The 16,379-nt window shown below is 45.3% G+C and overlaps 1 protein-coding gene and 6 non-coding genes across 7 annotated transcripts in view; 4 read left to right on the top strand and 3 right to left on the bottom strand.

Annotated features, from left to right (window-relative positions):
• The first annotated feature begins 376 nt into the window (after positions 1–376).
• Positions 377–449, top strand: TRNAR-ACG (transfer RNA arginine (anticodon ACG)). The gene has a single exon. It is a non-coding gene; the product is annotated as a tRNA-Arg (tRNA).
• Positions 450–4,656: 4,207 nt separating this feature from the next.
• On the bottom strand, positions 4,657–4,747 carry TRNAY-GUA (transfer RNA tyrosine (anticodon GUA)). The gene is given in 2 exon segments: positions 4,657–4,692; positions 4,711–4,747. It is a non-coding gene; the product is annotated as a tRNA-Tyr (tRNA).
• A 165-nt stretch (positions 4,748–4,912) lies between these two features.
• Positions 4,913–4,985, top strand: TRNAR-ACG (transfer RNA arginine (anticodon ACG)). The gene has a single exon. It is a non-coding gene; the product is annotated as a tRNA-Arg (tRNA).
• Positions 4,986–6,379: 1,394 nt separating this feature from the next.
• On the bottom strand, positions 6,380–6,470 carry TRNAY-GUA (transfer RNA tyrosine (anticodon GUA)). The gene is given in 2 exon segments: positions 6,380–6,415; positions 6,434–6,470. It is a non-coding gene; the product is annotated as a tRNA-Tyr (tRNA).
• A 167-nt stretch (positions 6,471–6,637) lies between these two features.
• Positions 6,638–6,710, top strand: TRNAR-ACG (transfer RNA arginine (anticodon ACG)). The gene has a single exon. It is a non-coding gene; the product is annotated as a tRNA-Arg (tRNA).
• Positions 6,711–6,905: 195 nt separating this feature from the next.
• Positions 6,906–6,995, top strand: TRNAY-GUA (transfer RNA tyrosine (anticodon GUA)). Its single transcript is given in 2 exon segments — positions 6,906–6,942; positions 6,960–6,995. It is a non-coding gene; the product is annotated as a tRNA-Tyr (tRNA).
• Positions 6,996–8,942: 1,947 nt separating this feature from the next.
• The window catches only part of DNAJC5B (DnaJ heat shock protein family (Hsp40) member C5 beta), a 29,695-nt gene continuing 22,258 nt past the window's right edge, over positions 8,943–16,379 (bottom strand). The window contains exon 5 of the mRNA XM_071737705.1: positions 8,943–12,209. Within this exon, the coding sequence (XP_071593806.1) occupies positions 12,115–12,209 (95 nt within the window). The 3' untranslated portion in view covers positions 8,943–12,114. The remainder of the gene's footprint in view (positions 12,210–16,379) is intronic.

Raw genomic sequence — 16,379 nt, 5'->3', positions numbered from 1 at the left:
GGAGAAGGCTCTGAGAAGACCTTATAGCTGCCTTGTGGTGTGTGAAGGGGCCTACAGGAAAGCTGGAAAGGGACTCTTTACATGCTGTGTAGCAATAGGACAAGAGTCAATGGTCTTAAACTAGAGCAGGGTAGATTTAGATTAGACATTAAGAAATTCTTTATTATGAGTGTGGTGAGATACTGGAACGGGTTGCCCACTGAGGTGGCAGAGGCCCTATCTGTAGAGACTTTCATGGTTGGACTTGATAAGGCTCTGAGCAACCCTACATAAGTAAAGGTTCACTGCGGGTGGTTAAACCAGATGACCTTTAAAATTCCCTCCCTCCCACGTGGTCTCAATAGCAGAAATTACATGAAAAAAAACCATTAGTGTGGGGCCAGTGGCGCAATGGATAACGCGTCTGACTACGGATCAGAAGATTGTAGGTTCGACTCCTGCCTGGCTCGCAAGTAAATTTTACTTTATCTGAGTCAACTCCACTTCCAAAATATTTATTTCTTTCTTTTCTAAAAAAAAAAAAAAAAAAAAAAATGCTAATTCCATGGGTCTTTCCCAACTCCTCTGTAAACCTCCAGCACCTGAGTTTATTCCCAGTTTCTTCCAGTTTTCTGCTCTGACTTGGCTGGTCCCAGTGAGTGCTCGCTCATCTGGCTTCTGCTGAAAGAGGGCAGGTTTGGCTGCTCTGGGGAAGGTGCTGAAGAGATAAAAACCATGTCTAGGTGCCCAGGATTTTAGTTGAGAGAGCTGCTGTTAGCTGAGTGATAACTGGATAGGACTGGTGACTGAAATCCTGCTTAACTCAAGCCAGGTGAAGAGTGGGTACTATTAGATGTGCTTACATTATTCAAGACTGACTGGTAAGGATACCTAAGTCAAGAAATAATACTAGTAATACTATATATAGACTACATACTAATACTAATATACTAATAATACTAAAATCAGGAAATATGCTCTCTCATTTCCAGTGGTTTCCCACCTATGTGATCAGCAAGACATCTTGTCTGTGCACGTCACATACCTCAAACTGCATCCCTCAGCAAGCACCTTGCCATGTGGGAACACTTTCACCATCTCCTTTGAAATCCTCCAGGCAGTCAGAAAATTTCTATCCTGATTCTCTCAGCTCCCCTGAGATTTACTCCATTTCCCATTTCTCCAGAAAAGACAGCTTTAGTTTGAAATGCAAGCAAACCTTTTCTTACAATGCAGGAGCTGAAAAAATCTTTTTGTTGGAGTGTACGTCCTCCCCCTGTATCCATCTGGCCACTTAACAACCACTGATCCATCTGTTTGCCTGCCCACCTCACTTTAGTGACCCGGTGTATCAGAGTGAAAAGTCTTACGAGCAGGGTTTTTATTATCTCTGGCATCTTTAGTTATTAAGTGATTCAAATGATTGAATATGATATATACACACAGCTTAGTTGCCCTTGCAGGAGATCAGATGCAGAAATAAGCACTCAAAGGTGACCAGTCACTAATATTTTGCTCCTAAATTAAGTATTTAGTGACCTACACTATCACCCAAGCACTGAGTAGGCTTATTGTTATAAAAAGCATTTGGTACATTTAAATACCTAAGCATGTCCCAGAAGAGTGGAAAGCTGAGCCAAGCAATTACATTAATGTAACACAGCCATAGTTCAAAAGGAAGAGTGACTATTATATATAAGTTGCTATATAGTAGGTCCTGAGACTGGTGACTAAATTTCCTTTCCTTTCCTTTTCTTTCTCCTTTCCTTTTCTTTCTCCTTTTCTTTCTCCTTTTCTTTCCTTTCTCCTTTCCTTTTTCCTTTCCTTTTTCCTTTCCTTTTTCCTTTCCTTTTTCCTTTCCTTTCCTTTCCTTTCCTTTCCTTTCCTTTCCTTTCCTTTCCTTTCCTTTCCTTTCCTTTTTCTTTTCCTCCCTTTCTCTTCCCCTTCCCCCTCCCTTTCCCTTTTTTTCTTTCCCTTTTCCCCTTTCTTTTTGCCTTTTTTCTTTCTTTTCTTTCTTTCCTAGCTTTCATTCTGATGGAGTTTTATATATATTTTTTTTTTTTACCCTTCCTTCTTTTTTACTTATGGGTAACACACTGTGACATAGAAATGCATGTATATCAATACTTTCCGGGTGGGTGAGAGAGAAAAAATTCTTGGAGATGAAGGGGGAAAGGAGATAGCCCCTCCTCCAGAGGGATAAAATAGAACAGAATAGTTCAGTTGGAAGGGATCTAAAGTGATCATCTGTCCAACTGCCTGACTACTTTGGGGCTGACCTGAGCTTGAAGTGTGCTGTTAAGGGTATTGTCCAAGCACCTCTTAAACACTGACAGGGTTGGGCATCTTTTGCCCAACTTTTCATCTTTGGATCATAAATGGCTTCTATGCCCCTACTCCACACCAAGGTGAGGCACAGGGATGAGCTTTTGGACTGTGGATTCAGATATGATTGCTGGTATGTGCAAACAAGTATGGGTAGTGGACACCTAAGGAAATGGATGTGTTTCCTCGATTTCTACTGCCCCTGTTCTCTTCCAGGCATGCCTGGATTTCTCTTGATACAAGAAATTCATGAGAGGGATGCATTGCATCATGCTGGAAGGAGAAGGAGAAAAGGTCACTGGTGAAGGTGTTTGTGTATCTACATGCATGCAGAGAAATTAACTAATTAACAGAGAGGTAGCTGGGGTCAGGAACATAATGCATGAAGCATGGAACTACAGAGCAGAAGCTTTCAGGTCTGACTCCTGCTGAGCTTCATGAATCTGTTTCCCTGCTGATAATCTTGCTTGTGCTGTATGCCCACACGTAGTGGGTTTCCCTTGCTCTCATACCTGGAATCTACCCCAGAAAACCACTCACACAGAGAAGATTCATTCTGTATTCTTTTGAAGGAGAAAACTTCCATTCTTCCCCTGCTACACAGACAGACTTGGCTGCTTCCAGACACATTTACTCACTCCAAGCCAGGAGTCACTGCCAAGAGTGTTTTTCTGAAAACCACATAGCACCTGTGATGAAAATGAAGACATGAAGGGAAAAGGAGAGAGTTGGAAAAAAACCAGAAGAGCAAATAGGCAAAAAAACCCCAAACCAGAGTATGAGTGCTTGCCCTGTTACTTACTACATCCTAAGCAAGCCTGTAGGGAAGGGATGCCATCCAGGGGGACCCTGACAGGCTGGAGAGGAGGGCCCATGCCAACCTCATGAAGTTCAACAGGAGCAAGTGCAAGGTCCTGCATCTGGGCCAAGGCAACCTCAAGCACTGATACAGGCTGGGCAGTGAGTGGCTTGAGAGCAGCCCTGAGGAAAAAGACTTGGGAGGGCTGCTGGATGAGAAGCTCAACATGATCTGACAGCGTACAGTTGCAGCACAGATAGCTGACCACATCCTTGGCTCCATCAAGAAAAGCGTGGCCAGCAGGTCAGGGAAGATTCTCCCCCTTTGCCCTGCTCTCGTGAGACCCTACCTGGAGTACTGCATCCAGTTCTGGAGCCCCTTTTACAGGAGGGACATGGATGTGCTGGAGCGTGTCCAGAGAAGGGCCATGAGGATGATCAGAGGGCTGGAGCACCTCTGCTGTGAAGACAGACTGAGAAAGTTGGGGTTATTCAGTCTGGAGAGGAGAAGGCTCTGAGGAGACCTTATTGCAGCCTTCCAGTATGCGAAGAGCCCTACAAGAAAGCTGGGGAGGGACTTTTTAAGATGGGAATGATAGGACCAGGGGAAATGGATTCAAACTAGAGGTGGGTAGATTTAGATTGGAAGTTAGGAAGAAGTTCTTTTATGAGGGTAGTGAGACACTGGAACAGGTTGCCCAGAGAGGTGGTGGAAGTTTTTAAGGCCGTTTAAACATCCCTGGAAGTTTTTAAGGCCAGGCTGGACAGGACTCTGAGCAACCTGATCTAGTGGGAGGTGTCCCTGCAAATGGAAGAGGGGTTGGAACTGAATTATCTTAAAGGTCCCGTAGAACCCTGAAAATTCTATGATTCTAAGGCGATGACATTTCTGTTTAAAGGACTTCTATGCCTTCTCCCAGGGCTCCTTGATCACCCTGTGTACCCCTTTGTGGCACAACCAAAAGTCAGGACCAAACAGCATGCCCATCACCTCAAGTCAAGAGACCATAGAACACTTGGATCCACTCCCACCAGCCAGGATGCTTACAGCCCTCATCCCTAAGGATTATCTAGCATTGTATAAAGCAAAATCAGCAAGGATTATCTGACATCATGTAAAACACAAGATAAAAAGAGGAGAGCCTGTCCAGAGAAGAAGATCACTCTGGAAAAAGAAGACCTAATAAAACTAGCAAAGACTGAGCAAAAAGCATCTAATATTTTTTTGGCCTTGCATAGGATAACACCCAGTATAAAAATAACCAAGCAATTCCAAAAGCGGGGCTGCAACATAGATTTCAATGCCTACTGCAGGGCTGTCACCTTTTCCGCAGAATTTCTTTTTCCCGAAAAAGAGTAGAAGCTTCTACCTGGGCATCAGGGCCTCCATAACCACCTCTCTGCCCCTCTCCCAGCTGCCAGCGGGCACCCAAGTGTTGGCAGCGAACCCCCGGGGGGAGTGCGCCGGGAGAGAGGAGGAGAAGAGGTGAGGGGCGGGCGCCGAAGCCCCCAAAAATCAAATTTCTGTGGGGGGAGACTGCAAAAGCGAACGTCTCCTTCGAGCCGGAATCGAACCAGCGACCTAAGGATTCCCGCGGGGCAGCGCCACTACAGTCCTCCGCTCTACCAGCTGAGCTATCGAAGGGACCCAATGGCGGCGGCCCCACGGCTGTCCAAGATGGCGGCAGCAGGTTTGAGCATGCGCGCTGCGAGGGAAGCGGTCTGGGGCAAACTGCGCATGCGCATCGCGGGCCCGCCAAAGCAAAGGGGCTCCCTGAGGGGGAGGTGGCTCCGCATTGCATGCTGTGCGGGGCCAGTGGCGCAATGGATAACGCGTCTGACTACGGATCAGAAGATTGTAGGTTCGACTCCTGCCTGGCTCGGTCGCATTTTTTAGCCCCCTCGATCCGCCTCTCATCGCCGCTTCGTTTTCTCTCTCGACCCAACCGTGCTGCTCTCTGCCTCTCCCCAGCGGGCGTCATGGGGTGGGCGACGAGACACCATCAACCTGACAGAAACTTGTTGAGTACGGTGCCCTCGTCTCGTTTTAAAGTCACCCCTCATGTTTATGCGTTCTCCGGAAAGTCTTCTAGACTTGACTCCTGATAACTTACATGATCATGAGCATAAAAAGGGGAAAATAGGGTTTTCAGGACTTCGCATGATGCAGAGGAAGGACCTTTCCTCTTGCCTGTCTGGACACCCTTGTGTTGTGACCGCCAGCGCCATTCACGGAGAGCAGCACCGAGGATGCTCCACATGAGAGCAGCACTAATGAGCTGACTGCTGTATAGTCATAAACCACTTTTCATATTAAGCTTGCACTGAATCCACAGGTTGTGGCGACTTCAAAGCTGTGGAGCCGTCTCAAATCCACTCACTGGGGATACCTTCCTCACCTCTCCTGACTGTGAGCTGCTCCTCACACACTGCTTACCCTTTAGATACACTCATTTTCTTCCCAACAAAAAGGTATGTGCAGGGTTTTTTATTCACTGCACAGTAGAGGTGAGCTCTCACTTCTCAAGGTTAATGGGCAATTGCCATGAAAATAACAGCCTTCACCACAGCTGTGTTGCTTAGCTTTCTTCAGAGACGTCACAGTGGTCTTTTATGATGTCATTCATAAGACTAACTGTATTGTGTCAGTCCAGTGATGACCCCATTGCTCCTCTCCTCGGGCCTAAAGGACTTTTTTCCATGTAATTTATTGTTGGATTAGTTCAGTTAACTTGTTGGCACAATCAATGCAGTTGAGGAGATGCGTGTTTAGATGGATTGAAAAGTTCCAGCTCGGATGTTGCTTTACCCTCCCTACCACTGCCAGTGTTGCTTTGGAGACACAACAACACAACGGTGTTCCGGGAGGGGTAAGTGGTGTTAGATCATGAGCTCAGGTGAAAACCCCATCCACACGCGAGTATGCGACGGCTGGAAAAACAACTCCGAGCCAGAAAGGTACCAAATCGACAGGTTTGGGATATTGACCCACGCTCCATCCCTAGTAAGAACTTCCTCGCTCCCCCCCTGTTCCCCAAGGCGCAGGCCCGGCTCCTTCACCCCGCCATAGCGCCTCCCGCCCCGCCAGCAGGGGGCGCTGCAGACACACCGTGCCCCGCCCCTCGGCCAGGCCTGGCCCTGGGCAAACGCCCGCCCCGGGGCTGTGGTTCCCGAAGGGATGGGACGGGAGAGAGGCGAAGGGGCGGGAGCGGTTCCCTCCCTCGGCGAAGGGCCAAAAAGGCAATTTCCAAGGGGAGATGCATAAAAAACGGACGTCTCCTTCGAGCCGGAATCGAACCAGCGACCTAAGGATTCCCGCGGGGCAGTGCCTCTACAGTCCTCCGCTCTACCAGCTGAGCTATCGAAGGGACCCGGCTGCGGCCCGCCCGGCGCCCGCCCCACCTGTCGCGTCGAGCTTTGAGCATGCGCACTGTGCAGGACACAGCCCGCAGGGAAGTCGCGCATGCGCAGCGCGGGCCCGCCGGGGGTGAGGGGTTGGCCGAGTGGGCGGCGGCTGGCGAGGTGGTCGCGTGCGGGGCCAGTGGCGCAATGGATAACGCGTCTGACTACGGATCAGAAGATTGTAGGTTCGACTCCTGCCTGGCTCGCTTTTTAGTGCCGCGTTTTCTCTCCCCCGCCACGGAGGGGTAAAAAAAAAACGAACCGGCCTGGCCTCTGCCTCTCCCCCGCGGTCGCACGCCCTTGTCCCGCCCCGCGCCTATCAGGGGGCTGGGTGAGCTGCTCAGCTCCCCTGCCAGCCTTGCTGCCTTCTTAGAGCGAGAGGGAGCGGCTTCAAGCAGCTCCCTTCGATAGCTCAGCTGGTAGAGCGGAGGACTGTAGAGGTTCAGCTCGCGGTTATCCTTAGGTCGCTGGTTCGATTCCGGCTCGAAGGAGAGGCACGCTTTTTGCTTTTTTGTTACTCCACCCTTCCGTGCGAAATGCTTTTAAACGGCTTCCCTGTCACCGGTTGCTCACACGTTTTTGGTTTTTGTCTTCAGCGCGACCCAGCTGCATTGCAATCCGAGCTGCTTCTGCGGAGACTCGCTGCCTTCCCGCAGGATCTGTCACTGCTGGAGCAGAGGACACAGCGCCTGCTGCCTGGCTGCAGACACCTTGGTAGTTTCTGAAAGTAAGCGAGACGTGTGTTTTCCTTACTCCCAACTAACCCAACTAACCACAAAGCCTCACAAAGCAAGTTAGTGCAGGAGGATACCTGTTGAGATCCCTACGTCTCATTGCAGTTACTTAAGATGTTGAAATTCTGAGAGTTTGGTGTTTTTTTTCAAAACCTTGTCTCCTCTCCCCACAATGTCTAGACGTTATTTTTCCAGAATAAGGAAGTATCTGTACACTTACATTCTGCCATAGTAAGACATGGAATGGGCTGCCCAGGGAAGTGGTGGATTCTCCGTCCCTGGAGATATTTAAAAAGAGACTGGATGTGGCACTCAGTGCCATGGTCTGGTAACTGCAGCGGTAGTGGATCAAGGGTTGGGCTTGATGATCTCTGAGGTCCCTTCCAACCCAGCCGATTCTATGATTCTGTGATTCTATGAATGCATTTTCAAACCCAGCCAGGTGATGCTTGTGGGAAACTGTGTGTCTTTTCCAGCATCTTTCTGAGATTATTGGCCAGGCAGCTGTCTCACACCATCGCCTTCCCAGTCCTGGGATGCGTGACATTGGCACAAAGAACTGAGTTCTCAAGTCCAGTTGTATGAAATTCTGTACTTGTTTATCCCTCTCAAAGTGAAAGGAGATGGTGGATGTGAAGACTTAGCTGACTTTAACTAATAAAGGAAAGAGATTTCTTTCATTTGCAGTCTTCTCCCTGCACAATTAATGTTTTATTTCCTAGTAAATTAGAACGTAGAAAAATATCAGTAATTTTAACTGTGTTCAGCTTTGCATGCTTCATCATTTTTCTGTAATGACTTTATTCTAAAAAGAGGCAGAAATATAATTCTTTTTGACTGAGATTATGCCCATGCCTTGAGTATTCATTATGAAGGAAGGTAAGCAATTAAATGACATAAATTTGTTGGTTTTTTATTAAGTGGAGTGGTTTATAATTTTTTTTAATACAAGATTGCTGGGGGGGGGAAAGTGGACAAGCCACCTAAATAACTGGTTGTGTTGGTGCTAGGCCTGAATCTTTTACAATGCTTCTTCTATTTTAAGTAAATCTGGGTATGAGCTAATACCTAACCATGCAAAATGACAGCTCTTTGAGAATTCATCCAGCCAAAACTGCTGCCTCTTGTCCACTCTTCAAATGCTTGGGCTTCTGTGGTCACAGAGACTGGATGGATACCATCCTAGTGAGAAATATTCCTGTCTCATGGCAGGCCCAGATTGCCAGGCCAGATTACCTTGCACTCTGCACTGCTTCTTGCACAAATGCAAGACTCCTGAGTGAGATGCTGGCCCCAAGGAAATTGGTGGGATCTCTGCTATTGTTCTCAGCAGGATGACAGCTTCATCCTCTGCACTCACCCTTTGCTGGGGTATATTTTTCCGTCAAGAAACTGATGCCAGCAAAACTGCTGTGTCATATTGCTTCATCCCACTGCTAATATTTCCCTAGGCAGACAAGTATTCTGCATTATATAAAAGGTTTTCAGTGTGTGGCTGTAGCTCTGGCTGCTTTGCATAGGTAGGTGCATTTGCTTCAATCCAGGATCAAGTTCCTCTTTGGGGAAGCCCCAAGTTGCCACTTGCTGGAGTGCTGGAGTGCAAAGCCATAATTTTGGACAGCTGTCTCAACAACTTCTCTAGCTGTTATGGGAATGAAATTGTTTATAGCATGGGGAAGTAAAGGGAATGCTACAACTCATACAGACAGACATACAGCCTTTATTAGAGTGGTTGATGGTGAAGTAGATTTGAAGGCATAGTACTTTATATGTAAAAAAATGCAGCAAAACAGAACAAAAAATTGAGAATCTGTAAATTTTGGGAAGATTAATGGCTGTGCAACTGAACTTTACACAGAAACAGGTCAGGTAAGCATAGGTATGTTCAGGTTAGGAACTTTTCTGAAAAGTAAACAAATTAATTAAATCATGTTGAAGAGCTAAGTCCTGAAATCTTTATTCATCCTGTCTCCACATGTCCTTAAAATAACTGGTTGTGGCAGCACTGTGAGAGACAAATGTTTTGTACTCTGAAAGCTAAGTTTCTTCTTTGAAATTAAACCATGGGTTCAAACACTTAGATTCTTGAACTGTGAATTCTGAAGAGCCCACTTAGAGGCTCCTTCACTGGTTAGTTCTGAGGTTTTTGGCTGACTGAGGTAACATGATGTGGGTCTTCCATACTGATCCTCATGTCTTTAAAAGGGCTTTGCAAACATGCAGCAGCTTGTCCATCTTTGCATCATGCTGTGAGATCAAGTCATAAATGTTTCCCAAGAAAAATCTCTCAATTAGAAAGAGTGAATAAGAATAATTTGTGGTACATCTCAAGCCCATGGAGATAATTTCCTGGATTTCAGTAAACCTTGTCTCTGGCCCATAGGGTGAGGTTTGGAGAGATATTGAAGGGGTTACATGTGAAAAAAATTCCCCAGCTAATCTGGGATTTACTTTTCCCTCCCTGTCTTTTCCCTCCCTGATGCCTGGAGGTATTTAAAAGACATGTAGATGTGGTGCTCAGGGACATAGTTTAGCAAGGGACTTGGCAGTGTTAGGTTCATGGTTGAAAGGTCTTTTCCAAGAAAAACAATTCTATGGCTCTACAATTCTGTGATGCTGTGATCTGTAGCTCTTGTTGAAATCAAAGGTGCAATTTCCAGTGACTTCCATGAAACCAGGAGGAGGAATTTCATGTGGGAAAGGATTCCATGTTAAATGTAGCTTTGCACCAGGCTTCTCTCCTAATGCCTTTTCCATCTCTGCTGGAGATGGTCACTGCATAGGATGTGCACACTTTCACAGTGGATTTCTCTGCCAGACAGCAGAACTTAAGAAATCACTTAGCCTGCAGATTTGTCACATCCCCTCCCTATTCCTTTGTTTGATGATAATGTCTTACACCAGAGCAAGCACTGCAAAGGGGAATAGAGAGGGAAGCCAAAAGATGTGTGTGGGCATGTGCTGGGCAAGTGGGTGCTGGTGTCCCCCAAGTGTCCCACTGGGCAAGTGGGTGCTGGTGTCTGCAAGGAACGTGCCTCTGGGGTCATGCCTCCTCAGAGGGAGTATGGTGTCACCAGGCCCTTTCTCCTGGGACCACCAGGATGGACAGACACAGCCCCAGTGGTGTGAGAAATCAGGGATATTTGTAAGGGCAACATGAGTGTGTTACCCAGCCCCAGTGCCTGCACCTGGAGAACAGATAAATAACCTGAATCAGAATTAATGGCTTTTAAAATATCCATGTGCTATGGGAACTTTGGAAGAAGTATTTCTTTACTTTGAATCTGTAGCTAGTGCTACAAAACATGTAATTTTCCCTTACATTTAGTTGCCACTGAATGACATTTGATGTGAAAGGTGAGAGTAGAAAGAAGACAATAATGTTTCACAACCACAGAATCCTGTTTTAAGGAAAGGAATAAAACCTTTGACTAGCTATGAATTCACTGGTTGATGTAATTTAGTGGTACATTACATCCCCCTTTGGACTGCAGCATTGTGATTAGAAAAGCAAAAATAGCAAATGAACAGAATTGACAATGACTGATGTAACATGATCAGTAAATAAAAATGCATGTGTCTAAGGCTAAAGCTACTGTAGTGAAATGCTAAGTTTAAGACCTCAGAGGTATTTCTCTAGCTCTTACAAATCAGAGCTGTTACTTATTTATTCTTGCTTTATCCACACCACCTATTTTTTCCACTGATTTGGGCAGTGGGACACTTGTACACCTCATCTATAGCTCCTTGTTTAAGGCAGTGCTGTGTGCTCTTAAAGCCCTTGTGCCTGAGGCAGAGGGGAGGACCCGGGCTCAACCCGATGAGCTGAGCTGTGAGGACAATCACTCTTTGCTGCTTCTCTGCCCTGCCAAGTCCTTGCTGCTCCCTCAGCCCCAGTGCCAGTGTTGGCACCATGGCTCCTAGCCCAGTGCCAGCGGGGCAGTGGGGCTGGCAGCCAGGGCCACAGTGGAATAAGCAAGCCAGCAGAAAGCTGTTGGCTGGGGACCAATTTCCAGCACATTGCAGCTGCAGCTGGAGAAGCTGGGGCCTCCCAGGATGGGCAGAAGGCCCATCCAGGCTGGAACTGGGGAGCTTTGCCATGGGACTGTGACTGGCTACAGGGGAAGAGGATAGAGGCCCTGGGGCAGCCCGGGCAGCCACTCTCCATAGGGTGTTTGCCCTCTGTCTCCCTGTTTTGCAGCTTGTGCAGGGGAGGACACAGAGCCTGTGTGTGTTTCTGGTTCTGGATGAGCAGATTGTCCTGGATTTGGAGTCATCTGTATTGTAACAGGATAACAATTATAGCAGAATGATCCCTGAGCACTTTGTCCTGTCTCAGGTTTATAATTGTTGGATCTGGGCTCCTGCAAGCTGCTAGCTTTCCAAAGAGCCTTTTGTCACTGGGAGGGATAGTCCTGTCTGCCTGACTCTTCCTCTGAGATCTCCTGAAGAGAATTTCCAGGGCTTCCTCACTGGAATGAGTGCTCCAGGGGAAGGAAGAGACAGAGTCAGTCTGTCTGGAGAAGGACTTGGGACAGTGTCTGGGAGGTGGAATTGCAGATGATGACAGGGAGAAGAATAATCATACCAAAGGGAGTATTCTCAGGAGGAAACACCATGCCAAGCCTAGCAGTTTGAAGCTGTGAGAGACCAGCGTGGCAGAGCTCTGTGCTGGCCAAAGATACCTCCTTGCAGAGTGTAGATACCAACCTACGTTAAGTGGCCTAGAGGGAGATTCTGCCTTGATAGAAAATTACTCTCAGGTTACTCTTGATTAGCTTGAGGAAAACTACAGATTCAGGCTGCACAGCTTGTCGTGGGTTTTTTCTTGCTGTGACACCAAGTGGAAGGCAGCAGCACGTGGTGTTTGCCTGCTCTAGGAGTCGGTGTGGTAGCTCCGGTGGCTGTCCCCTATCAGCTGCGTCTTCTCACTTGCGTTAGTCGGCTGAAGCAAGATGGGAGTTTCTCCATCTAAATTGGGGAGGAAGACAAAAAACACTTTAAGAATCCTTCATTTGCTCCCCAAAGTCATATTTCTTGTTAGCACCACATTTCATCTGCTATTCTGGTTGCAGCTTCATCTTGGCTTCCATGACAGCTGCGTGAGTACTGAAGAGGCAGCAGCGCCCACACTAAGCCTAGAAGTCCTTACTCCTTGTCCCCGTGTAATAGCAGATTTCTGAGTGACTATGGCTATTGCTATTAAACTGGACATTAGCTGTACCTGGTGCTTTGCAAAGATTGCAAGATCAGGGTCCTTGCTTGTTCCGATTGCAAATGCTTGTTCCTGCAATTGTCTTGATATAATGGGTGCTGTTGTGAGTCAGCAAGCACTAACCTTGACATTGTTTGCAAGAATGGGCCAGCAAGGAGTCTTGAAGAAGGCAAAGTTAATAGCAAAGAGAGAGTTAAAAGGGAAAAAAATGCATGAGAAGTAATTGACTTGAGAGGGAAGAAATATATATCCTGAAAGCCAGCTAGTTAAATAAAGATGGTAAAGTGCATTTTGAAGTCTTATGTAATATATATACACAATAGGCTTTTGAGAATAACTGCTTTAATGAGTTTGGAACTGCCAAAATCTCATATTTTCACTATATAAAAACCTTACTGCTTTGTACTTTTTCATTCCATGCACTTATGTGTTTGGTATATCTGTTAAAAATGTATTTGTTGTAAAAGTGGAGGAAAGTGAAGTCATTACAAAGTTCCCTGATGGCTGTTGTGTTCCCTCTGATAATGAACAAGGTTTGGCTGCCCTTCTCCTGGGCTGTTTTCCAACCCACCAATTTTGGGGGGAGGGAGGAGGAGATTCAAGCCTCGGAGATTGACTTTTAAAGGTTCAGTGATCTCAGCGAAGTGTTTTCATATGAAAATTTTTGGACTATCTATATCTTGATACAGTAACTGAATACAAATGATGACTCTTTGTTGCCAAATGACCGAATGTTCAGAAAAAACCTCATCTGACATTTCCTCCTGTTTACATGACAGTTGATGGGATGAATCATGGGCAGAAGATGCAATGTACAGGAGTAACTTTACCCAGAGCAGGAATCTAATTGCATGCCATACGGCTTCCCCTCAGTGGGGGTAGAACAACTTTGACTCTGTCAAGGTGAAAGGCAAGAATGATTAAACACCAAGCAGCTTCTCTGTATGGGCAATTCTGTATTTAGACACAAGGTCAAAGACAGATATGTTTCATAACTTGTAAAAATATATGAGTAATTAATGCTCAGGCTCAGATTAGTTTGGCAGTTCCAAACCATTTTTGAGTTGCAATGTATTTTCTAGATCTCTGAGCAGCTCTCCCCTCCACCCTCTGCTGCCTCCAAGTTGTTCATTTTAAGGAAGGTGGCTGATGCAGGGCATGAGCTTGTTGCTCATTTTGCTGTGATACCCAGTTGTGCAACAAGAGAATAGGACCCACTGCAAATCTGTCACATTGCTTCCTGCTGACCTGCAGGCAGTTCAGAGCTGACACCTCCCCCAAGTATTTTGTTTGCCTGCACCCTTCTAAGTTTTATGATTTTTTTTTTTATCAGAACAGGGACCCATGGTAAAATAAACTGTACAAATATAGCTTGCTAATGGAGAGCTGCAGAATGGGGGTGCAGCAGAATTCACAGTTTAAACTGCTTTCTATAGATAGCTCTTGCTCACTGTTCGCCTACATCGGTATCATATGGAGTGTGGAGGAGACAATATAGTGCTAAAAACTTTTTGCTTCTGAGCTGGGAAAGTAGTTTGTTATTCAGGTTCTTTTTTCTTTTTTCCTTTTTTTTCTTCTTTTTTTCTCTCCCAGATTTCATTTTCTATAAAATGAAAGTTGGTCCAGAGATCCCTTTCTTTGTTCTTATGCTGATAACCAAACAGGAGAGGAGAACAAACCTGGCCAACTGTTTGAGTGCACCATTACAGCCTGAAGTACCAAGGCAACCCAGATTCAAATGGCACCTTCTCTGGGACCACATAAGTCAACAAAAGGTTTGCCCCTGACTTCAGTGGAAGCAAAATTTGGCAACATGCCTCGTGTGTGAGTGAAAGTGATGAACTGTTGCATATATCTGTGCTGCAGATGAGTGAATGATACTTCCCTCTTGCCAGTGTATTTCTGCAGGCCACCTGTAACATTATGGCATAATAGAGATTTCCCTACTTTAGTTTTTTTACCATCATGTTTGATCTGGAACCCTAAAAATTTAATGTTTGAAATGTAATAATACAAATGTCTAGGTTTGTATGGGACCTTAAAGATCATCTATTTCCAACCCCCTGCATGGGCAGGGACACCTCCCACCAGCCCAGGGTGCTCAAGGCCCCATCCAACCTGTCCTTGAACACTTCCAGGGAGGGGGCAGCCACAACTTCCTTGGGCCAGTGTCTCACCACCCTCAAATTAAAAAATTTCTTCCTAATGTCTAACCTTAATCTCCCCTCTTCAAGTTTTAAATCATTTCCCCTTGTCCTCTTACTACACACCTTTGTAAAAAAGCCCTACCCCAGCTTTCTTGTAGAACCCCTTCATATTTTGGAAGGTTGCTATAAGGTCACCTCGGAGCTTTCTCTTCTCTAAGCTGAATAACCCCAACTTTCTGTAGCCTGAGTGCAGGCCAGGGCTTGCAAATCCCGAAATTCCAATCCTTTAGCTCTGATGGTCCTGCTCTCCATTAAATTTCATGCTGTAAAACAAATGGCTCACAGGAGATACTCAACTAACTGAACATTCTATTCAAATATATTTGAATAAAACTTCCTTATGGAAGAGTATGCAATTTTAGCAGCATTGAAGCCTTTGGCATGATTGTGTTAATTTCATTGCAAACTCGCTTGGCTTTTATATTTTAGGAAATGGATCACTGAGCTTTTCCCCTCACATTTCTTTTTTTCACTAATTAGTATGATTTATGTTATGTTAATTTGAGGAATGAAATAAGCTGTGTAACGCCTTAATTTTGCTTCAAAGAAATGTGAGGGACTCTGAAAATTGCTACTGTTGTGCCAGCTCAAAAGATGAAGTTTAAGTCTTGACTCTCACAACATGCAGATTGCCTCTTCTGTGCAGTACATCTGGCTTCAAGCAGCTCCCACTGAGGGCAGCAACAATTGGGGGAGATTTGCTCTCAGAGGTTTTCAGTATCGGGAATGCTGATCTTTTATTGATGTTGTATTCCTCAGAAGAGCTATGACTGACAACAAACTATTAGAATAAATTGAAGTATGGCCTTAGCTTGAGAATCTATGTTTTGACCTTAGCAAAAAAGTTCTGCCTAGCAATAATATAGATGCTGGAGGCAGCAGGAAGCAAAGAAATTAATTACCAAGTAGAAAGCTAAGAAATTAATTACCAGGTAGAAAGCTCCGTCTGTGGTTGGAAGGCATGCAAAGAATTTGGATCCTAGTAGGATTTCCTCTTCCAAAATGAAATCTGCTGCAGGACTGATTACAGTGTGTTTCTGAATTACCTACAGGAGCATTTCTATTAATTACATAAAGAAAACCAGAACTACTAATTTCTATGGCCCATGTCTGGTGGAAAAGCCCAATCTTTGCTGTTCTAAGTCTGTTGCATCTTTTTGGCCAAGATCCCTGACATTTGGGATTTGAACTGGTTGTCATTAATTTTTATAAATACAGTGTCTGTTTTCCCTTCAGCTGCAGAAATTATGCTCATGTTACCCTCTATCATGAAGTTTTTACTTCTATTCCTGATATGCTGCTCTCCCCTCATCTGATTTTAAAATACAGAGACTTCTACTCTAGTAAGTCAAGGTGGTTTTGATAGGTAGAAAAATGTAGCAAGACTGAAAAGAAGGGCAGGACAGGTCGAAATATCTAGTTTTCTCCAGGCCTTACCTATGTACTTAATATTGTCTTCAAAATACTTAAAGGATACAATTCTACTTTCTGTTAATTTTTCAGACTGTTAGCTTGCTAAATGGTTTAAATTATTTTTCAAAACTGATATCTCAGTGAGAATTGGTGGGAGGAAAGGTGACTTTAAATTACTGAATACCGATAAATACCACAGAGGTAAAGTACCTGCCAAAGCACAAAAAAGGGAGAATTCAAAAATTTGTATCCTTCTAAGATCCATCTGCATATTTGGAATTTGGCTTTGGTGTCATATGCACGTAA

This window comes from Heliangelus exortis, chromosome 2 (assembly GCF_036169615.1).
Source record: "Heliangelus exortis chromosome 2, bHelExo1.hap1, whole genome shotgun sequence".
Taxonomy (NCBI): Eukaryota; Metazoa; Chordata; class Aves; order Apodiformes; family Trochilidae; genus Heliangelus; species Heliangelus exortis.
This window is presented reverse-complemented; position numbering and strand designations above follow the sequence as displayed.